The 24,955-nt window shown below is 32.7% G+C and overlaps 1 protein-coding gene across 4 annotated transcripts; it reads left to right on the forward strand.

The window, feature by feature from the left end:
* Positions 1-18,562: 18,562 nt before the first annotated feature.
* LOC113397867 (BUB3-interacting and GLEBS motif-containing protein ZNF207) lies at positions 18,563-22,952 on the forward strand. 4 transcript variants are annotated; one of them, XM_064216782.1, is made up of 10 exons: positions 18,563-18,835; positions 18,969-19,095; positions 19,301-19,427; positions 19,624-19,691; positions 19,756-19,770; positions 20,263-20,387; positions 20,619-20,717; positions 20,858-21,125; positions 21,816-22,005; positions 22,629-22,952. In XM_064216782.1, the coding sequence occupies exons 1-10, from the start codon at positions 18,795-18,797 to the stop codon at positions 22,697-22,699; spliced, it is 1,131 nt and encodes a 376-aa protein (XP_064072852.1). In that variant the 5' UTR covers positions 18,563-18,794; the 3' UTR covers positions 22,700-22,952. The 4 variants fall into 4 exon arrangements, with proteins under 4 accessions (XP_064072852.1, XP_064072853.1, XP_026492172.1 ...); XM_064216783.1 differs by having other exon boundaries at positions 20,631-20,717; XM_026636387.2 differs by lacking the exon at positions 19,756-19,770.
* Positions 22,953-24,955: the final 2,003 nt, after the last annotated feature.

The following is a 24,955-nucleotide window of genomic DNA, read 5'->3' on the forward strand; positions in this document are numbered from 1 at the left end:
TTCATTTCGTTCAAATTCATTTATTTAAATATTTGCAATTATACATGTAATGACTAAGAGAATTATTTGCTCTGTAATCCGTTTAATCGTCATGAATGACTACATCAATATTTTTACACTTATAGTAAATAGAAGTACATAACGGCGGCTTTCGAAGTACATATATTGGTAAATAAAGTTATAAGACCCTTGAAGAGGTTTCGTTTACAATTTTGTACAGTTTCAAAAAGAAAAATTTATCATCATTAAAAGATATGCCAAAAATATTTGTATTTTTGGTGCATATAATATGCAGGTATGTATCGTGAGTCACAAAAATAATATAGTATTTTAAATAAATTAAACGTTATTTTATAAAAAAAAAAACGTGCTCACGGATGAATATACTACACGGGTGAGTTTGTTACAGGTGATATATTTATTCCAGAGCTTCTCAAAGTGCATAAAGTTAATACCTAAAATATTTATACAAGAATTTTGCCTTCCCTGGAAAAGCGTTCAATATCATTTGGGGTTTTATACAACTCGAGTAATGTACACTCCCTTTGATAACCGAAAAAAAATTTGCAATAACAATTAAATATTTTAAACACTGCAGTTCTATTAAGACTAAAGTGAAAACTTAGGTTTCAATCGCGATGTAGATAATATTAACACTACAGTCTACAGGAGTAAATATATTTTGTGAATGGAGTTCTTGGACTATTTATTTTGTAAAGGGATCTGAATAATCTTGTTAACCAATCGGTGCCACTTTAGCATTGTCTACAAACTTAATAAACTCTAAACATAAAACTTACAATAACATTAAAGAATACATAACGCAAATTCCTCCCACTAGATTAAAGATTAATGCTGAACTTATGTAATTATATAAATTAATGTAAGAGTTTCACTATACATAACTTTAATTATTATTATGATTAGTATTATTATGAATATCTCCTAATTTTATATCTGCATACAGCTTAAACTTTGGGCTGATAATAAAAGAAAATTCACGTAGGTCTATAAGAATACATTTTAACTTATAATCAATTAATAATGTACTTACCTACCTAATATTTATTTATCATAAAAAATATGTTGTATAGAGGTATATTCTTAGGTAGATAGCTAAGATATTGAGACGTATGGTTGATTACAAAAGGATTAAACATAAATAAAGGTCAACCTGGAATTGACGTCATTGGTCTCAAATAATAATTTGTAGTATATGTTTAAAAATAGCGCCTTAAATGTTAGCGAAGACATTACCGACAGGGCCGGATCTACCATATGACTTTTTGGGCTTCAGCCCAGGGCCCCGTGGATTCAAGGGGGTCCCAGCTAAGTGAAGTCAAAGTCAAAAATAGACAATAATGCGAAAAAATCCATAACTTTATTAAATACAGATCGTATGGTTTGCAGCCTTACGAGTCCTGCAATTAATCAAACCCATTCAATTAATTTAATTCAAGTCTACGTGCAGATATGTCTTAGGTGGGCCCCTAAGTAGTAGCCCTGATTACCGGCTCTGATAAGTATAAAGTAAAGTCGAATAGCTTTGTATTTCAAATATTTTTAATTAAAAACAGTTTGTGGTAAGTACATATTATACCAGAGGAAGAGAATATTAGCAAAACGCATATATATATATATATATCTAAGATTATTTTATCTTTACTATTTGCCTTTGGAAAATAGATGCAATTGAAAATATCATTACAATATTAATATTTCAAAGCACAATAACTAAGTGAAAACTATTTGGTCACGTACGAATTAATTATCTGTTAGTAATCTACATCTCATTACCACCAAATGCTTCAAACGTTACATCTACTCATTATTCATTCATGTTATATAATTTAATTTATAATATTAAATTATATGATTATTAGATATATGACGTTTACCGTTATGTAATATTAATATTTAATAATATATTTATTAAATTATTATTCAATGAAAAAATATAGAATAAAATCCAGTCGCAAATTATAAAAACAAATAGTCATTGGCCTCTACATCGAATGCGATAAATGAAGCAAAATTTGTGTGTTTGTCACAAAAATCTATAAATTTTTATCATCCATAAACTAACGATTTACGATATAGCTGCTACGGTTGTGCAGACATATTATTTGTTACGCTTTAGGTTACCAAAAATCCATTGAACTGCACAAAACTTTTAACAAAATAAATAACGACTTTCACTTTAATTCGAAATGTGATTTTTTTTCCCTATTATAAATTTGCGAACGTAGAGGTTCTTCATAACGAGGAAAAAGTTTTATGAGGGTGTTATATTTATATGTTGAGAACCACAATCACTCATATAACGTATTCGTTTGGCGTCAGGCGCTCAGAGGTGAAACGGGCCAAGTTTACGAGCTACCTAATTTGGGGCCGTCTGTGCATAAAACAAAACTGGTTTTCTATTGTCTTGTTACCGTCGGGACATTTCGAATACGATCCTATTGGATCAGTGTTATGATTGACGTCACATTGAAACAAATTAGTGAAACATATCTTCTGTAAAAAAAAATAGATTTTAAGGATACTATCGGACTAGTATTCATTTTTATATATATATAACGGACTATACGCACACCACAACAATGCTTTTGTAAAATTCTATGAAGTCAAAAAATAACATTTTGAAAATAAAATAAGCATATTCCTTTTCAAGGCATCCTACTAATACGATACCATATCTAAAATAAGTTTTTTTTTAATCTGAAGCTGAACGATTTAATTCGAATAGGAAGACTTTTTTTGCAATTGAATTACAATATCGCACCTTTAACAACAATAATTATAATGTAAATATGAGTAAAAACATACGATTTTAGTCGTTAATCGCCCCACTTCCTATTTACTTAAGTTGATAAAATTCAACTTTTTTATCATCAAGTGACAAATTATTTGATGAGTTTGTCATCACCTACTGATCTTATAATTAACTACATTAGATCTAAAGTAATGTTTTAATATCTTAGATATGAAATATATACGGAAATTAAAGATATAACCGTGTCAGTTAAACGTGACGTTTATTTTAAGAATCTTTGTCAAAGAGATATAGTGCGTTGGGCTTGATCGTACCGATCGAATTTCTTACTGATTCGAACACTCTTCGTTCGTTGATGTTTTTCTTTAGCTAATAAGAGTGTTTCCACAGACTAGAGAGCAACATATAAACGAATCAGGTGGAAATTCGAACGAACGATTTTAACCCAACTCGCGCTATATGAAAATAAAAGTACTGAAAAAACACCGAGTACGTTCACTCACTCAACCGCTTTTGCAGCTGGGAAGCTTCGCACGGATAATATATTATATCACGTGTCGCACGTCACTAAAACTTTACTAAAATCATGACGACTTTCCGATCGATATTTTCCGTCATTTTCCACAAAAATCGATATATTTCAGCCAATTTACACACAGCTTTTTATATGTTCCTTTTGCTTATTTTATTTATTTAATTTGCACGCATGATGTTATATTAGTAAGATATATAACATTAAAAAAAAATAAAGTAATACGAATTACTGAATAATAAGGACCCTAACTCGATATATGTGTTACATTAGAGTGTTATATAATATTTAAAGTATTCATATAGAACGAGAGCAAACTAAATTCAATCAAAGTACTAATTGGATTTTCCTTGACGTTATTTATGTAATCGAATTACGCACACAATACATGTACAAACCGCATCAAGACTTGAGTGAGACCACGAGTATAATCTTATCTAGAGAGTGGTAATCTCAGAGACTCAAGTGTGATTGTACTAACTAGATTTTCATAATTAACGTCATTTTTATACGTTTTCGAGTGCAGTCTATAAATAGGTTAGGTAAATATGATCATCGAACTTCGAATAAGGCAATAAGACTTGTCTTGACTTATTGTGTTTTTTAATTAACTGTAGACTTTTACCTTTAAATCTAAATACATTCGCTAAGTACTGACGCAGATACGCTTGTTTTGATGTTGTCCATTTATCGTAATGTTTGGGCCACTAATGCCGAAATAGTAAGAATACACGACTTGTTTAACCATACACACGAGAATGTATTTCATGTAAACAGGTTATCAACGTGGGTCTTTACCATAAGAACACACGGGGCCAAAGATATCTTGCAGCAGACCAACGTTTGCGTTGACGTGGTATGTTATAGAATTCATCTCAAATAAACGCAGCATAGCCAATGATCCTATCAGCTGTCTGCTCACAAATAACAGCACTACTATACATAAAACTGTTCAAGTGTGACTCCTAGGAAATCAATATTATCAGTCAACTCACATCTTCTACCTGCACAGACAGGTTACAGAATGCAGGTCTCTCGGAGTCAGTCTAAAGCCAGATAGTATTATCCGTTTAATAAGATCAATGTTATTGGAACAACTCCTTCAATTTTCTATAAAATAATTGAAATATTATGTATATTGTCTCTATGGAATATATCTTACACAAAGTTAAGAAAACTTATAAGCGCATTGACGATAATATTAAAGGATTCGAAATATAAAAAAGTATCATGATACCATAAATAATTTTTTAAATAATAATTTCTCAACAAAAATAGGTGACAATGCCATGTTTTAATAAAAATCCGATTATTGCTTTACATAGTGTTACAGATTCAAAATATTTATTAATTCGGACATTAAATTAATTTTATTTTACATTAGCAGCCTGTAAATTTACCACTGCTGGGCTAAGGCCTCCTTTTGAGGAGAAGGCATTAAATTAAACTAAAATAAAATGCGGAAATACTCATAATTCAGAATGTAAAACGTATTTTAAAGATCTAACGTCTAATGTAAATTTTTAATTCCAACTCGAAGTTACTAATGTATTTTATACGAACATGTCAATAAAAAAAATAAAAAAAAATAAGAAATAGTCAAGTAATAAGTGACAAGCGATGTTGATGTATAGTTAAGTTTAGCACCACAAAAGATGTAATTAAACAATGTCACTCTTTGCTTTATTCTGATTCCAAATAATTTTTCAGACTATCGACTATTTATATCTTTTACATGAAATACACGTTTTTCACGTCAATATCCTAAGTAGTTTTTCAGTCCGGCAGTTTATTACAAAAAATTCTCTCCTCATTTTTAGGGTTCCGTAGCCAAATGGCAAAAAACGGAACCCTTATAGATTCGTCATGTCTGTCTGTCTGCCCGTCCATATGTCGTAGCCACGAGTGGCACTTCCAAAGTGATAAAATGTCCCCCCCCCTGTAACTTCTAAAATAAGAGAATGATAAAACTAAAAAAAATATATGATGTACATTACCACGCAAACTTCCACCCAAAATTAGTTTGAACGAGATCTAGTAAGTAGTTTTTTTTTAATACGTCATAAATCGTAAACCGCAGTTTACCTTTCATTCAAAAGTTACAACGAACTACAAGAAATTTTATGTTATGTGCTGCTACGGATCCCATCATGGGCGAGTCCGAATCGCACTTGACCGCTTTTATTTAATATAGGTAGATAGATTAAACATAATATATCAGTGAAAAACGAGACAGGCCACTTATTTATGTCAAGACAAAGTCAAAATCTTTCCGTAATCTTCAATTCAATTAAATACTTAGTTTAATGGCATTTAGCTCTGCCGACAGGGCACAGATTATTTCGCAAATGTCACGTAGGATGGAGAAGACATGAAAGAGATTGATCGGTACGGTTGACGTAACAACGTAATCTTCAATGTAGCAGCGTTACTGACTTGAATGTCAAAAATGTGAGAAGAACCTCGACGTTTTTTTTTTTACATTAAAAATAATAATTATGCCGCATCCACCAACCCGAATTGGAACAGCGTGGTAAAATGAGCGACAGACCTTTTGATATGGGAGGGGCCTTTTACTTTAGAAGCTTCATTATTAAGTCCTTTATAGCCAAAACTATTTAATCGCAAAGTCGTAATAATTACATGATTCGATATGGTATGTGCAAAGCGTGAAAGTACTAAACAGGTGATAAGCAAACCTTTTCAAATTCATGCCGCTACGAAATACAGACAATCCACACGTAGTCGATTATAATAACTAAAACAAAGTTTAGTTATTATATAAGTACCGGATAAGTTCATCTCGATGATATCATGTTCCTATTAACATTAATAACTTACATACATTTGAACGTCATCGATACTTTGTACCGTAAACACTTGGCCTTCCAGCTCATTAGGTTCTATTTTATAAAATAGCTTTGGGTAGGATAACATACGAGTAGATATTCTATTAGGTATTTACAAAAATACAAACTAAAGTTGTACAATTGTAGATAATGTTGTGTATAATGACAGACATATGAGAACAATAAAGATGACTTTACAGTGGCGACACCAACAGCATACTTAGCATGGTCGCAAGCAGACTTGATTGCTTGTATATCAATCACTGTTGTGCCATCTCTAACGGAATGGCGCAACAGTGATTATTAACAGTTTTTTTTGGTCTTATTTATTGTACTAACATTAATATATCTTATCCTTACTTATTGTTACTAACAAAATGAACATATAATCTGAAATAAATGATATATTATTATTACAAGAGGCCAATAACAATGGTTACAACCAACACCCATTGACATTAGCGCTGTAAGAATCAAGATTACGAACTCTATTAAAACCTCATCGGTCAAAATAAAAAAGTCAGGTGAGCAAATGCGGTGTGCGTTGGTATGTTGTGGTGGTCGCACCCATAGACACTGACACCCTACGTAAGATTTCCTCCTTATATTATCAAAGCAGTTCCAATCAAGGAATTTAAAATGTGATATCTCTACTGTCAGATTACTACACATGTGTCAGTGTAGTGATTTACAGATACAATGATTGCTATAAATAGAGACTGATCCTAGTAAACTGACAAAAATTAAAAAGACCCGCTGAGTTTCTTTCGCCGGTTCTTCTCATGTCAGGGTGTTTCCTTTTCCGAACCGGTGGTAATGTTTAATTTGACTATCAATAAGTAAGTATAATGCTTCTATATTGAATAAAGGAATTTGAGTTTGATTTGAGTTTGAGTAAACAGCAATACAGCCGAGGCTGCCTAAAACATAACGCTAGTAATTATGCACCTCTGAGCGATTTTGGCCACGCTGGGCATTCTTAACAGAGACCGAGTATATAGGAAATATAAAAATGCACAAGTGTGTGTTGTTAAAGTAGATGTACTGTCTATTCCTTACTTTTACAATCCAATGAAAGGCAATCTAGAGACCGGCGAATGTTTCTCTTACAGTCTGAGGCCATTAGAGACAAAACCTAAAGGATTTAGAACAATTCAAAACAACGACGCAGCTCACTGTACAATATACATATAGTGTCAAGAAAAATAAATAATTACATACTATAATTTCTTTAAATTATATATAAAAACAAACACGTGAATATCGCTTTAAAAAAATTGCAGCTTGAACATCCACTTGTCTACAGAATCGCAGATACGTTATCGTTTATATTGAGATCGTCGAGTAAATTTGATAAATTGACGTGAACTATCTTTTCTATCTATGAGGAAGTGTCTGTCATCTTTCACAGTTCAATTTCAATGCCGTTTAACAATATATTTACAACGTCTGTCTGTATCTGCGTAGGTCTAGTTACTAACTTATAAAGTTGTGACAAGCTGCTTGTAAAAAAATTAATAAAATGATGATTGTCATTTAATTCTCAGAAGCATGCCGATTATGAAGTTTGACCATCAACGTACGGTAGGTAAAGCGCACGACATACCAGATATTGTTATCCATGGATAAAGGTAAAAAGTCATTGCATGCTAGGCTGAACTAAGACTTTAAGAATACAAGGCAAGTCTTAAAGAAAAATATAAACTTAAACGACTGGTAATAAATATATTAGTACAAATGGATTTGCACGATGTTTTAAATTCAATTTCAAATAAAATCATTTTAATGTATTTAGAACGTCGTTCGAACAGAACGACGATGACGAGCGTATGATAAACATCTGTAAGCTGGACAACAATATTACATAACAAATTTGATTGTTGTCAATTAAAGGTAACAACAAAATTAAAATTGATACACATCGTATTAGAAATAGCTTTCAAACTGACGTTTTCATGACCGTGCATGGCCTATTCAAAGTTCAATACCTTATCGTGAAGTGTTTGTTTAACATTTCTATGTACATAATATAATGTATATTAACAATTGTTGTAAAGATAACTTATCAAGCAATACATAATTGCCTAGTAAACTATAGTAATTAAAGAACTCGTTATCAGTGGGGTCTTAATTATATGTGATTGTTTTATTATTATTATCCTTTAGCTTCTTTAATTTACTACTTATTGTGTGGATAAAGTTTACTATATTCGTTTGAAAATTTAAAAGAAACGATGTATTATATATATATGTACAGTCAGAGTAAGAAAACCTTCGTCAGTTTTCAAATTCATTCATTTATCAAAGTCGTAAACTCTTAGTACCTTTTGAAACTAAAGCACTAAACAGACAACTGCATATAAAATTAAACTAACATAGTATGATAACTTGGTTCAAAATAGTGTAACATCTTTGGACTACCTCTAGTGTCATATCAACATGAAACTTTTTTAATGGCCTAATAAGTCATTACAAGATTTAAATTACATAGATATGATATCTTCTACTGAATTGTCAAAGTCTGTCAGTGTCATATATTTTCTTGCAATATCTTGCAATTTTACAAAAATTAGAATAAAACGTTTGTAATATTATTCGGGCGTTGTTTTGAGTTACGGTTAATGTAATGACGTGACGTGTGATGAATGGTTCCATCGGCACCGTAAAGTGGTGGTGATTCCTTGGCCTGCAAAAGCGGCGGATATAAACCCTATCGAAAATCTTTGGGTTTGATGGTGCAGCGGTGGATAAATAATAACGATAGAACCAAAACAGCTGTCTTAGAACATTGCTGAAGTGTTTGGGAGAGCTTCAGAGGAACCGACATATGCTCTCGCCTTGTTGGATCAAGGCGACAGCGACTACAAGCTGTGATTGATACAAGTGGCGGATATACTCGTTTTTAATAAAATAAATAACATTTGTTTAAATTAATAAATTTTACCATAATTACTATTTATTTTTACTATTTTATTTACTACTTCCCTCCTACGTTTTCAGTCGCGTTCCCGAAAGAATTTATGTTTGTTACCTTTTTTACTGTGGGTATGGATTTGAAGAAAACAGTTTTGTTATATAACTATTTAATTGTTGAAACCAAAATTTATAAATCTTACAATAAGTTTAGTTACTTAATTTAGTTACAGTTTTGTAATATAGATAATTAAAAAATATGCCAGCTAGACTCAGCGTGGGTCACTTGGGATAAAAGGAATGTTTGAAAATTCAATGCATTATAATTTATCTTATTAAATATTAAAATGTAGGCGCCACTGACGATTCAAAGATTGTATGTTTATTTATTTAGTACACCGTTCGCCAGGCCGGTGTAACTAAGTTTGTATAAAAAATTAAAGTGGGTACATCACCAAATTTCCAGCTACATGTGGATATTGTTTATATCTAATGGAACAGGCATGCCATCCTTGGAGTTGCACCAGCAGGTATCTAGACACACTCAACCAGGAAACTGCAGCCGTCCACACTTAATATTTCAAATCCATGTGGTGGGTAAAAAAAAAACCATCTGCAATACGAAATATACAGGTTCAATAAACGTGTAAATAGCCAAGAGATTACCTTTAACGAGGGTTGTAAGCAGTAATTTATCTTTTGGAGGTTCAAAGTCCTGCTTACTTTAAATGACGATTTCAACTCCGGAGAATCATTCCAATGGGTCAAAAATCACTGTAAATCACAAATTAAACAAGACTACGACTTTCTAAATTGCAAACCAACGCATTTAAGCAAAAACAAGAATTAAAGACTTAAAATTTTTTAAGGTCCGTAGAAAAATGTTGTATAAAGTTTTTATCAAACTTTAAAACTCCATTATAAATATATTCTGAAAAGATATATGCTGTTAAAGCACTGAAGTAATAAGCAATCACAAATTAAGAAACTCAACTATTAAGGTAACTCACCGATATATTCAGCATATCGAATTTGAAGTTTGAATTCGGTGTTAAACCGAAGATGTAAAAATGCAAAAAGAACGAAATCGAAAGTTCTTGAAACTTTGAAAGGTGCGGGAGTGTGGCCAGCATCACCACCAAAATTAAATAGGAATTATATCCGTATTTAAATCAAAGAAATAATTATGAAATAATTATTTTATTTAATAAAAGCCAATTATAAGGCAAAATAAATCTGTCATAATAACTTTCCGATATTTCCGTACAAATGCTAACCCTTTATTGGATGACAGCTAATAAATTAATCTGAAACGATGCGAAAGGACTTCTAGACAAATATAGCAAACGAATTAGATAATAAAATCCAATTGTACTAATTATTTCACTGCACTGATAAAATAAATGTAATTTATTTTATTATTTAACTTCAAAGAAAATGCCAAAATGATGTAAGTTGTTATCGGAAATTTGGAAATAAAATTAAAGTTAATATAAGTTAATAAAAGTTAAAATAAAGTTAAAGTTAATATAAAATTAAAGTTAATTGAGTATGTTGTTGTATTGTTGTAAAGATATATTCATCAAGAATTGTTTGTAGTACATAATATAGAAGAGCTATAAAAAAATCACATACATTACATACATACATTAACAGCCTGTAAATTTCCCACTGCTGGGCTAACGCCTCCTCTCCCTTTAAGGAGAAGGTTTTGGAGCATATTTCACCACGCTGCTCCAACGCGGGTTGGTGGAATAAACATGTGGCAGAATTTCGTTGAAAATAGACACATGCAGGTTTCCTCACGATGTTTTCCTTCATCGCCGAGCAAGAGATGAATTATAAACACAAATTAAGCACATGAAAATTCAGTGGTGCTTGCCCCGAAATCATCGGTTAAGATGCACGCATTCTAACCACTGGGCCATCACGTCTCATAATCGGCTTATTGGAAATAAAATTCAAGTTAATATAAGTAGTTAAATTGAGAATGGTGTTGTGTTATAAATAAAGACATATTAACCAAGAATTGTTTGCAGGACATAATATAGAAGAGCTATAAAAAAACGCATAGAATATACAAAATCCATGTATTGTTTACATTTATTCTTTGTTCGACTAGAACGAGCTAAACGCAGTAAGGCAGAATGGTCGCTGTGATTGAAATCGGTCCGACGACATCGTAATTTTAGAATTCCGCATACTATTATAATATAATGCTAAAATTGTACTTGCATGATATTTTCTTAACACTGTTTCCGCTCTGAGAATGTTCTTCACAAATTAACATACTAGTACATGCTAGCACAAATTTCACAATGACCACATATCACTGACAAGTATTCACAAAATTCAAGGAATAAAAACGTATTAAGAACTTCGATTACAAAATTCAAGGAATAAATACCTTATTAAAAAATTGCTTATTACTGATTAAACTTATTCTCCTTTGTTTGCCAATTTGTAGCGAAAATATTGCGAACACAACAATAACATCCAACACATACTAATATCTTTCTGTTATGAAAATTTAGCGAAACATTAATTGTCATAAAAAGTAAATGTTCTTCGAAGGAGGTTTTGTTAAAAAAATATATTTATCACTGAAACTCAACACATTTTATTAAAATATATATATAATTATTTCATTTTATTTATAATTTAAAGAATTTTTTCATATTAGCTTATAAAAGTCAAAAACTTGTACGGAGAATACTAACGGTTGTTCATGTTTCACATCGATAAGGATCAATGCAAAACACTGCAGACCCCATCTTATCCCGTTGAGGCGTAGTCCTAAGTCCCACAGACTACCGGAGAATAGCAGCTTGTCTCTAAGTACTTTGACTAACTTTCTACGATCGTCAAAGTTACCAAGCGTACAAGTTTACCAAGCGTGGCGATTGTGGCAAATCCCGCCCAAAGATATATAAACAAAACCGCAGCCTCTAGTCAGTTAATTTTTTATTTTCTTAAAATAAATAAAAAATTAACTAAATGAGAATATTTACAATTTACGTTAGAATGTTACTATGGTAGGAAAAACGATATATTATGTCATTACAACATATATGTTTACGAGTAGGTACATAGAGCGTGGGGCTTGTAAAGATATCGATGCACGTTAAATATTTTGGATTTTCCAAGCGGCTCATCTTAACATACTATTATTTTTTATCTGAAGTGAGAGAAATATTAATTCACTTATCACTTTTCTTATAAAAATATTTTATAAATTCAACGTGCAAGTTCTTCTAAAACATGAAAACAAGAGTTACATATGTCACAATAAATAAATAACAATAAACTAATTTCAAAATATTTTATAATTAAATAATATAGAAAAAAGAACGTTTCTTTAAAGCTGGTTTACATAATGTTGTTATTTACTTTTATATATATATTCCACTATAATCTATTTCAACGGCAGGAAGATTAAAGACAAATTAACAACTTAAACCATGACTATATATGCTAAATATATAAGTATAATTTTATTGTATTATAAATATATTTTTTTTTATGTAATTGGTGACAACGGGTAGGAAGCACCTGATGGAAAGTTACAACCACCGCCCATGGATACCTATATCCGGGTAACTTCCAGGTGCACTGACTTTCGAAGAATGAGTAAACTCCTTTCTAGAAGGTTTCCAAGTCATGTCAATTCGGAATACCGCCGGCGAAATTTGTTTCCATAGATTGGTTGTGCGAGGCCGAAAATGTATTAATAAATCGCCAATTGTGGATTACTAGACATCGCGGTGGTGTAGATGGTATTAAATATTAATCAAAGACTGATTGTAGCATAAGGTAGCCCAACTTTTTAGCACATAATTTGTAATACTAACTGTGATCGCGACTTCGTGCGCGTTGTTTGAATTTAAGTTATTTGGATATTATAGCATGATTTTATTTTTATTCTATGTATAATTCTAAAATAAAAGTAGTCTAAGTTACTCCTTATTACATCCGCTATCTGCTACTGAAAGTCCCGTCGAAAACGGTTCAGCCGTTCCAGAAATTAGCCGGAACAAACAGACAGACAGACAAAAATTGTAAAAAAAAAAATATTTTTGTATATGTACCGTGTATACATACATATGCATTTAGTATAAATGGGTTATTTTAATATTACAAACAGACACTCCAATTTTATTATATGTATAGATGTAAATCTAAGATTTATTCAATAGTTCTTCTGCTATTAAAACAGGCGCTTCCATTTGATTTGGAAAATAGTATGAAATTAGTAAGTACTACTAGTGAAATAATTGATTAAGTATTCAGTGTTATCTTCCAAGAGGAAACTGTACATAGCCTCACTAAAGAATATAATTCCAAATAGCATGTTCAATTAAGAATTCTTAATTACAATTTTTTATTTACAAATGCTAAAGCCATTGTTTTTTAACTAGCAATGTTTTGTCGTCTCAATACTCGCGTTACTGTGTCATGATTAAATCTCAAAACAAATTGGCTTACATTAAAAATTATAAACATTCCACTCATTATTTTTACTGAACATCCTGCGTTATAACCTTTATGAGAAACTAGTTGTTGCCCGCTACTTCGCTCGCGTTTTACGGTTTGAACGTTAGGTGTTAGATATAAAAAAGTATTACTTATTTATAGTTCAAGCTTGGCTGTTAAAGAGGCACAAATAGATAGACAGACGGAGTTACTTTCCCCTTTATAATATTACTATGGATTGTTTTACTTGCCAATAACAAGTCACATGCCTTTTTTAGACTATACTCGTATTTTAATGAAATACTTATAAGGAAAAACGAAATACAAATTTTAAATAAGCATTTGAATATTAGTATAGATAAATTATCGGACTCAGTCATTATAAAGTATAGAAAATTTATACTATTATATTTTTAAATTTCTAAATAAATTATAAATAAACCTATTTTATTTATTATGTACTGAATAAGCTATTTATTATGATGCAGTCATCTATATCGAAATATCAATTCATAGGGGCTAGGTGGATCTTACGTGAACAATATTTGTTTTGATTTGGTAAATATAATAATACATTAAACAAATACAAACAATAATACAAATTTTCATAAATAAAAATAAAAACCTTTATATTTTGTCTGTAACGCTAATAAAGTACTTCATAGCATACACTTACAGCACCAGCCTGTTCATATTCACAAATAGGATTTACTTTACACTACAAAAGCGAGTGCTACAAACGATAAAAGTAATCCTTAAAGACATGACAACTATGATTATGACGTGCATTAGTTGACCAATGAGAGGGCCCGATTTCAGCACGCCTCCGACTCATGAGCTTCAGGCTTGCGGTCCATGCGCGGTGCATGTCATTCACAGACTTGTCAATTGTGATAAAATGATAAGAGATCTCGCTAAGACGAGCAAATACGCCGCTTAATCCCTCAGCCGCGCCTCCTGAAAACATTTGCATTGTTACTCTACAGATAATTTATTAATCATTATATTATTATTTAACTGTATACCTAATAAGAGTTTTTAATTAAAATAAAGGTATAAGCAAAATTACGTATATTCTAAATCGTCGGAGCTGAACTGTCCCTAACACGTAATTTCGCAAAAAAGTGTCATAATAAGACCAGCAGTGGGACCAACCATTTATTAATGCAGTGCCAATTACCATAAGTTGGACCATTTGCCTGACCACCTGTCTAATTTAATTAATTAAAAAAAAACCGCTGTCTGTATGTATGTCAGTCACTTGAAAACACACAACAGAAGTTTTTAATAGTTAGATCCCAGTCGCTGAGGCAGAATACGGTTAGGACAGATAGATTTCAAATGCAAAAAGAATACAGATGACGATTTGATCACTTACGTACATACATATATGTACTACAAAATCGACTAATTATAGAGATTACCCGACTACGTAAGATAAATTACTTTCATCACCATGATTCATTTACCGAATCTAACGGATCTGGTATGTTTTGCATGTCTATTCATCTCCACCTCTGGTTCTATGTTCACTTCTTTCACGGCCTTCACATAGTTCATACTTCTTTTGTTTTAGGTCTTCCTTCTGCTTCACACCTGTTGCACTAAAAATAAATTACGTAAATAAAAAAACCTATAGCTATAATGGTTGTTATTTTGCAAATTTTCAGAAAGTTCGCACTAACTACATAAAATTATATGAATTTTCATTGACATCATAAGATAATTATAGAAAATTGACTATTGCCCTCGTGTGGACACGCAGCCTAAGATTATTAAAATTCAAAGAATGACAGTCAAGAGTGCTTGCGTCAGTGATGAGATAGCGCGAAGATGATATTTGCGGAAAGATAATAACTTTTATCTAATCAAAAGAAAATCAATATTCACGCATTGAATTACTGAATACTTTAATATAGAGATATATGATATGATACTTGGACAATGTAAGCTGTTCTACTTATTCCTGTGTCTATCTTCTCAGGTTGTGTAAGAACATTTGTGCTCTTGCACAGCAGGCTAGTTTCTGTTAAGGACAGTTGTCCTTAGCAAATATAATCCCATCGTTATCATTATATGTGACTATAAATAGAAATTAAATGAACAAACAGGGACTAATGAGAAATAAAAGGGTCTGGCTTCTAATTCATAATATCAGTGCACCGCTGAATATTGCCATATATTTCATATCTTAATCCTCTCGTCTCATAAAAACCTCCATTATAAAAGTATTAAACGTCAGTCACTTTACTTAGGTATCAGTTATTTTTAACGGTAAGGGAAAAATGGTTATTATATATAAATGAAAAGGATTTTAGCAACGCTTTATATACTCTCCATCACGCATCTTCGGTAAGTTGTATGCACTTAATATTGCAGACGTATTTAGTAGAAAGGTGGACCTCTACTGATTATTAATTCTTCTTTGCTTCGCACGCACCGTCTAAAACTATTCGATTGGCTTGTAAGATATATCCTTATTTTTATTAGCTGACAATATGGAACACATTATATAGAAGCTCGTGCCTATGTCAATGATAAATATAAATAGATAGATAAGTACTAAATATTAATCTAAATAACATTATCGGTACCTACATGCTAATGTAGGTAGGTATTTGTATTTATCTTGACGTATTCTTCTCAATGACCGGCTTCGCGTTAAAGTATCACTTTGCATTGTTTATGTAAATTAGGTAGTCTGCACAGATTTTTTTTTGGTCATAAATAATGGACAAACGCTAATTCTTTCAATAGTACGATATTATGGAGTGTAGAGGTAAGCCTGCAGGCTTACATAGGAGGGCCAACGGTCGAGCGGCCTCATAAAGATATATAGTTCGGAATAACTATTCAAACAACGCCCTGATGGAGAAATTATGATTACGGACTATAATAAAAATTAATTTAATATTTGAAGTTTAAATCAACCTTGTAAAGAAATTGAAAAAAATACCTTTTTTACTTGAATTAAGGATAAAAATATATTACATATTTCAACCGTTTTGTATATCATTTAATTCTCACGTAATTGGAATAAAATTACCGCAACATGTTGCATGACACTATGCAATCATACCGATATTGTTAAAGAAAACGTGTTTAATCATCTCGAATTGACAATTAGCTAGACCGGTCATGTCGTAGGAAAATAAACCTATTGTAGTTAAAGTGAAAAATGGTGGGCAGTTGTGTAAACGAAGAAAAAAATCTACTTAATGGAAATTTATAAAATAAAATATTCTCATGTCCTGAATGATATTCGTTTTCGTATCAATAATAATGACATCTTCAGTATACCACAACCCCAGCAAAGATTAGACTTCGTTTAACGTTTCTCAAATCAAAGCCTTTGGCTTTATAACGGGATTAGTGAGATAAAAAAAATAACAGTAGACATCGCCATTTGTTTTGTCATTAATAAGATAATGAAAATAACTTGACCAAAGTAGGTTAAACTCATCAATGGCTTGCATTAATAATACCATCATTTTATTATTACGTATTGTGCGTGCCAAATGCTGTTAGGATAGGACGTTTTGAAACGGAGCGCCAAATTACATCAATGCCAGACTTCTGTAAGTACAACGTCTTGTACACAAGTCACGCTACCTAGGTTATTTTGTTTACATCATATTAATTTATTGTGTATTTGCCAACAGAATTTGAAACCTGATGATCTTAATGGGGACTCTATTTCTTTTTCCTCTCTAAACAGTTAAGATAAATCCAACATACTCAATATACATTGTACATCTTTGACAATACACCTTACCAATTAGGTCCAGTCAATATGGAAGAATTAAAACAAGCCTACTCTTTTGTTTTACCTTTTTTATTTTCATGAATACTATCTCTACTCTAATTTCTTCCTCCTATCTTCTATAAATGCTGATGAAAATGATCTTTAAATTGACTTTACCGCTACCTTAGACGGTATCAGCTAAGTTTGTAACTTTGATTAATCATTTGACAAAAATATGTGATTGGTGTAAATCTTACGATCTCCAAATGAATGCGAGGAAACCGCTCTTTTTGATAGTAGTAAACTTCTGTCAAGGTTCGGTGATAAAATCTAACAATAATATTATTTGATGACCAAATACTAATATTGTTAGAAATTCTTAAATATCGTTGAACCTCAAGTTATACAAAAGAGCTAATTAAATACAAATAAACTCTCTTTTTCATCCTTAAGGAACTTAATTTCTTAATTAAATATTTATATATAATATAACTTAAGATAATATAATATATACTACAACTATCGATAATCAAACATAATTGTGTTTATCTTCTTTTTTTACAATATTTTTAATTGACTACAATTGAATAATATTTATTTGTATTCATTCATATTTTTTGTCTCTTTAATATTTACCATAACATTATACGTCTAACTTCGTTTTAGATAATTTCATGACGTGAGTTAAATTATAATGTTATATATTTTTATATATAACATTATAATTTAACTATAATATAATTATATTTTTATAATGTTATATATATTTGATTATTTATATTTCTATATAGAGTATCAAAGCTGACAACGAATTGAAAAAAATAATAGCTAACAGTTGGCCACTAAGTACACGTACACTAGTAAAGTAGTATGACTTTTTTATAAGATAATAAAGTTGGCTCGTCTCTTTTAGATTTATTTTGTAGTCGCTCTAAATCGAGAATATATGATATTAATAAAATAAGTGCTAAGTTTTGTTTTGTTTTTGAGTTTGTTTATGGTAAGCTGATAAAAGTAAAATATTTATGTCGGAATAATTTTAACCATAAAGTAGACTGTCTTTTATTTAACTGTAAAATAAAGAAAACTGTTTATATTTTTTAGACTGTTAAACGTATATTCTTAGCTTATAACATTTAAAAAACACAAAATCTACTCTATGGTAAGATTTTCTATAACCAATCAGATTTAATGTCAAATTCTTAAACGTATCACGATTGGTTAATGTGTAAAAATCTATTCGCTTAAAACAATATGGCGTGGCGAAAAGTCAATTTCGTTTTGACAGTGACAGTTTGTGAGTGGAGGTCTTGAGAGTGGTGTCGATGTTGTTTCGATCTCTGCTATTATTTCGTTGGCCGCCATTTTGCATTGCTTAAACGTTTTGCGTCGCTACATATTTTTTAACTACAAAACTTAAATAGAAATAAACTGTGATAATTAGTTAGTTAAGTGTAGTTTAGTGTTATCTATAGACTCCTTATAAGTGTAATCTTTAGTTAAACAATGGGTAGGAAAAAGAAGAAGGCATCAAAACCATGGTGCTGGTATCCTTTTTTACTTCATGAATGTATTACAAAATTATTATTCGTGAGACCTTCAGAAAATCTAACTGACCTACTTTTATTTGTTATTTATGTGGTCGTTTATTTTTGATTATTTTCTTAGCACAGTACTCAGGTATTGTAATAGGGAATTCGACGATGAGAAGATTCTGATTCAGCATCAAAAGGCAAAGCATTTTAAATGTCACATATGTCACAAGAAATTGTACACGGGACCCGGACTGTCAATACACTGCATGCAGGTACGTCCGCCCTATATTCTTGGCATACGCCCCGCCCGCCCACGCCTTCACTCTGCAGTATTTTTTAACCGTCTGCTTATAGGTTGAGATATTTTGGCACGTCTCACGCGCCATATTGCTCTTTCAATAGTACAACGTAAATATCCAACCCTATTTTTTCACAGAAATTTTACAATTTTAAATGTTATCCACATAACTGTTTCAGGTTCACAAAGAAGCCATAGATAAAGTTCCAAATTCATTACCAAATAGGTCAAATATAGAAGTAGAAATATATGGAATGGAAGGTATACCGCCTGAAGATGTGAAGGAGCATGAGAAACAAAAGACAGGTATAAAAACATTTTTATGGGCTTTGGCTGTTTTTGGATCATAAAGTATGTACAAATCATGTTTTTTTTCTTGAATTACTTATGCTTGGGACACTGTAGCCATAGATGTAAATTGATGTGTAGCATTAGTGTTCCAAAAAGGTAGGTTGTTGAAAGTGAATTCCTGTGCATATTTTACCCAAAGTCAATCCTTTAGGTGGGGGGAAAGGTTCTGACAGTGAAGATGATGAACCTGCAGCAAAGAAAAAAGCAACTCCTGCACTGGTAAGAGTTAATAATACATTCATTATTATCAACTACACAGAGTAATAAGTTAATTGGATTACAGGGTAAAGTGAAACCAGTAAGTAGCTGCTTTGAGTTTATATTAATACTTATGTTTACAACTCTATTTTGTAAGGACTAACAATGAGATTTCATTGTACGCGTATCTTCAGAACAGTACTGAAATAGATTATTTACCCACTATATTTAGTTTATTTAGTTAAAGCAACGTCAACTTTGGTGTTAATGGAATATCAGAGTTCAGATAACTGTAAGTTCAATCTCTCAATTTGAATTTTAGTAAATAAGTGATTCTGATGATGCTTGTATGAAACTTTTGGAAGAACAGTTTTAATTGTATAATTTCTTTTATAGAGCAAAACTGAAAAGTATTTTACAATTCAAAAAAGTTTTTAAGGTTAACAGCTTTTTCCATTTCAGTCCATCTTTTTATTATATTAGTTTTAAAACAATAATAATCTTTGAAAATAATCAAAAAGGTCCATAGTTCACCTTATTTTAGTTTTGTGTATTTTAGCATTTATATTTAATGTATATTATTTTACAACAGCTGGGTCCCGGGCCATCATCAGTGACACAAGGTATCCTGCCTACCCCCATGGGCCACGTTCCACCTGGGATGTATCACCCGCACATGCAAATGAATATGATGCCACATTTTATGCAGGCACCTAGGTAAGCTACACACCAAGCATTTATATTATTGTTATTCTGTTCTATTGAGTTAAAATTATTCATTTCATGATTTATTTATTTTAAAATTAATTTTTTTTTTTAATATATTTTATAACAAATATATATTAAACTCATAAGGACTATATGTTTGAGATTTCAATAATATCTATAAAAGTGTTTATAAATATTTCCAAACCAATTTTTTCAATTAGGCAATAATTTTAAGGTTAGTTTCTTTCACAGAATGATGATGCCTGGCATGAGACCTCTATTCCCCGCTGTGAGTGTTCCAGTTTCAACACCAAGCAAACCCACTTTCCCTGCATACAGGTAAGTTAATTTTATTTATGATAGATAAAATCAACAAAAACAATGAACTCTTGAACTAATGTGAATTAAATTACTTAAATATAATTTTTTTTTTTAAATTTTATCATTCTTGTAGTTAAAATAAATGATTAAATTTTCAGTAATGCAACAATAAGTGCACCTCCAACTACATCATCTGCCTCAGGGTCAGACCCTAAAGAGAATGGTGAAGTTAAACCACCGGCTGCAAACTCATGTCCTCTTGTAACAGCGACCGGTGCAGGATCAAAGATCATTCATCCTCCCGAGGATGTTTCCTTAGAAGAAATAAGAGCGCGGAATATTAAATACCGCCCTAAACCTAAACCAGAATTACAGATGACACAAACAGCACCTACTATGATCACACCCAGTACAAGTCAGGCTGAGGTACGTAAACAATATTTGTCGTATTTACCTCTTAAAGTTACTGAGTTCAGTATCTCTAAAATATTAAAATAATTGATATAATTAGTTCATCTAGAACAGTTTTAAACCTACAAAAAAACCTATTTAATTTTGCCATTATTATTTTGGAGCACATTCATTATATTCAGAATTCTTTATAATTTGTAAACATGATTTAATTTCCCCATTTAGAACATTTAAGATTATAGATGTCTCTGTGTGTGTTGAATGGTGTCAAAACAAATATACCTGTATTATTTTAAACTTGAATGCATACAGCAGAGATAATCTTTAAATATATATAAGAGAGATTGTGTTCAATAACTTAATAATTTAGTTATATTTAATGAAAAATATTAACTATCCTATAGTGTTGCTTACTGTTTTAGTACATAGTCTAGAAACAAATGAAATAGTCAAGAATCGGCTACAGATTGGCTTTGCAATATTATTGTTTAGATACATTTCGCACTTCTCAACTTAGTACGAAACTGTGAACGAATTAAATTAAACAGCAAATATGGTCTAGTTTCTTTATTGTACATGTGAATTATCATTTTTCGAGTTTATTATTAGTGTCGATGGTATTGTGTGTGAATAGTCAGTTGAGGAATCACTGAGTTACCACTGTTCACCTGAGTATTCGGAGAGGTAACGGTGGCGGTGCCGCAGGTGGCGGCGCACATGTCGGCGGCGGTGGCGGCGGCGCGCCAGCAGCAGGCGGCGGCCATGCGGCGGCCCATGATGCAGCCCGTGGTGCTGCCGCAGCCCGTGCGCGTGGGCGTGCCCGTGTCCGTGCCGCCGGTCATGGGCATGCTGCCCGTCATGCCGCAGTTCAACCTCATGCGCCCGCTGCAGCCCGGTCAGTACACTCTACACTACCGTTGAGTCGCCGTCGCCGAGCCGCCGCTCCTCGCTCCTCGCTACTCGTCCTGACGCGGGTGGCGCACTAGCTTTACGATGACTTTGACGAGAATCGATTTTAAATAAATTAATTGATCGATGATGACGTCTTTATTGCTAGTTCTTGTTTTTATTGTGTATTTTTATCCTGCACAATTTATAATTTTTTATACTTTTAGTTTTTACTTTTTTTATTTCGCATGTAATTGGATAACTGTGTAGATATGTTATTTAAAAATAAATGGCCTGACAATCGAAAGGATAAAATCGAAATCAGGACGACTAGCGATCACGCGTTCGACTTCGGGTACAGTATGGCAACAGTTCCATGTGACCGATTGTAATAAGATACGGATTCCGTGCATATTTAATATAAATAAAATGAATTGTCTATAGTATTATGTTAGTATTTAGTCGATTCCAATCTAAAATTAAGATATATTCCAATAAATACAATGTCAAATCGAACCACCCAAGATCGTATCTCTGACCGCCATCCTCCCGTAAGTAGAGTGATAAGTAAGTGCATGCGTCCGCTCCGCGGGCGGTGCGTATGTATGTCCGTAATGTGCGGGTGCGCAGGCATGCTGCTGCCGGGCGGCGTGATGCCGGTGGGCGTGTTCCCGGGCGTGGTGATGCCGCGCTACCGGTAGCTGCAGGTAAGAGGCGGCGGCCCCCTGCGCTGCAGGCGACGCGGTCACAACGTGCGTTGTTGGACGCCGCCGCCGACTGACTTTCGTTCCGACGTGTGTGTGGCGTAGCGTGATGTGGCGAGTGCCGACGACGTGTCCGTGTATATTGATTGCCTTGAAGTTTTTTTTCTTAAGCGTTTCCACGTGAAGTCGTGACGTTGCCTATTCTTGTAGAATTTTGACCGTTTTACTCAATAAATGCTCTCGATTTGAATGTGCGCTTTTTATTTGTTAGCCGATCGGCTAATTATGTCTACGTAATCTGCACCTTAGCGACCTAGCGCTTGCCGGTCCGTCGTCGGCCACATCCCCCTCGGTCGCCTCGAAGCCTGGAGGGACCGCATGCTCGCATGTCGCCGACGGCGGACTCGTTTATTTAGAGAATGATTTTTTACTTTGGCATATACTTTTAACTTTTATATACTTATTCCAAATTAGTAAGTAACCTTGTTTTATTTTTATATTTAATTAAAATTCATAATACTTTAATAGTGTCGTATATTTAATTGTTGTAATAAAAAGTCTCGTTTGTATACATAACACATCTATATTACACATCTAACCGCTAGACTGTTTGAAGAAATATCGATACCAAAACCCTAGAGTAACAGGATTATTATTTAAATCTAAATAACTAGTATCACCTTCCGACCGACATCCGCTGAATAAACATCCCAGTAAAAATCACAACAGATAATTTCATAAGTAAACAAATGTTGCTATTACAACTAATTCATCAACAAATCATTAAATTCTAGATACAACATACATGGCAACTTCCAACGCTCCGTTTATTTGTAAATATTTGTAAACATACTCGAATGAATCTCTATTGACTAAGCCGTTTTACCAAATTTATACACTATTTGGTCTGAAAATATTAATCCAATATGTTGTTATTACGCCTATAATATTTATAAAACTACAAAATTTGAGCGTTTCCAAGATCACATTACAACACAATACATTTTCCACGAACGATTAACATTTACTAGCCCTATAATATTGCCTGTAAAAACGTGGCTACACCTTAACTAAAGCTAACCAATCTTTGTCGATATGTAACTGTTCGTTTGTTTGCGAAGTGAAAAAAAGTCACAACCCTTCTAAGTATGAACATCCTATTGGCATGTTCATTGGGCATAAATAATATTGTAATACGAAAGGACTAGCAATGGTTGAATATATTTTTAAGAATACTATAGGTAATACATTTTTATCTAATCTAAAGAACCAGATTGGATTTATGGCACCATATTAGAAGAAATCTGTAGGTTAACAATGAAGTTTAAAGTAAGTAAGTTTTAACGGTAAGTAGTGTTTTGTTCAACATAGTAAATGTATAAAATTTTCTACCACCATAAGAACAGATTCTTAGCTCACCATAGACAACCTAATATTTTGTAAATGAACATTGAAAGTACCATAACATTGTAAGTTTCAGAATTGGCACAATTCCTTCTAAATTCTCCTAAATCCTGTTCATTAATTTTTGGTTGATTATGGTCAGCTTAAGATCAAATTTGTTAGGATTGTTCCTGTAACTAGAAACTTGTTTTCTCGAAATACCTAGATTATACTAACTAGGAACCTACATTATTGTACATTTAGTAAAATTTTAATTGCAAAAATTGAATACAAAGATCGAAACGGTTAAACATAATAAGACATTTTTACGATTTTTCAATATCTGGCGAAGACGAAATATTTCTGAATACTTCAAAAGATGGCGACGTGGACCGCATTAAATCTGGACACGGCGTGTTAGTCCTAGTCATGCTCTCGAAACGTTCTCTCATCGCCGCTACGTGGCCGGCCATTACACTATTTCTATCGTCCCTTTCCCTGTCCGAGTCCTCGCCCTGGGCTCTATCCTGCATATCCGTATCGGACAGCAACGAAACCTCAGAAGAGGCGGTATAATACATCTCACTCATCGGCTCGGCTGGCACGGGTTCTGGATCGAAAACTGCTGGCTCCGGGTCGAAAGCCGTAGGCTCGACTGACGCGGGTTCCGTATCGAAAACTGTCGGTTCCAGGTCGAAAGTCATGGGTTCGGCCAGCACGGGTTCCGGATCGAATGCCGCCGGTTCAGGGTCGAAATATACCGATCGTGTATCAAAAGACTCGAGCTCCACCGCCGGGGGTTCCGGAACAATAGCCGCGGGCTCGGTCCAGCTCTCGACGACGGTCACCTCGGCCGACTCGACCGGGCCG

This window comes from Vanessa tameamea, chromosome 13, assembly GCF_037043105.1.
Source record: "Vanessa tameamea isolate UH-Manoa-2023 chromosome 13, ilVanTame1 primary haplotype, whole genome shotgun sequence".
Lineage (NCBI taxonomy): Eukaryota > Metazoa > Arthropoda > Insecta > Lepidoptera > Nymphalidae > Vanessa > Vanessa tameamea.

Bases quoted from the DNA above. Each gene is read 5' to 3' on its own strand.
- LOC113397867 (XM_064216782.1), top strand. From the start codon at position 18,795: ATGGGTAGGAAAAAGAAGAAGGCATCAAAACCATGGTGCTG. The intron at 20,388-20,618 runs GTAAGCTACACA...TTTTAAGGTTAG, and splicing joins CATTTTATGCAGGCACCTAG to TTTCTTTCACAGAATGATGA. The intron at 22,006-22,628 runs GTCAGTACACTC...GCGGGTGCGCAG, and splicing joins CATGCGCCCGCTGCAGCCCG to GCATGCTGCTGCCGGGCGGC.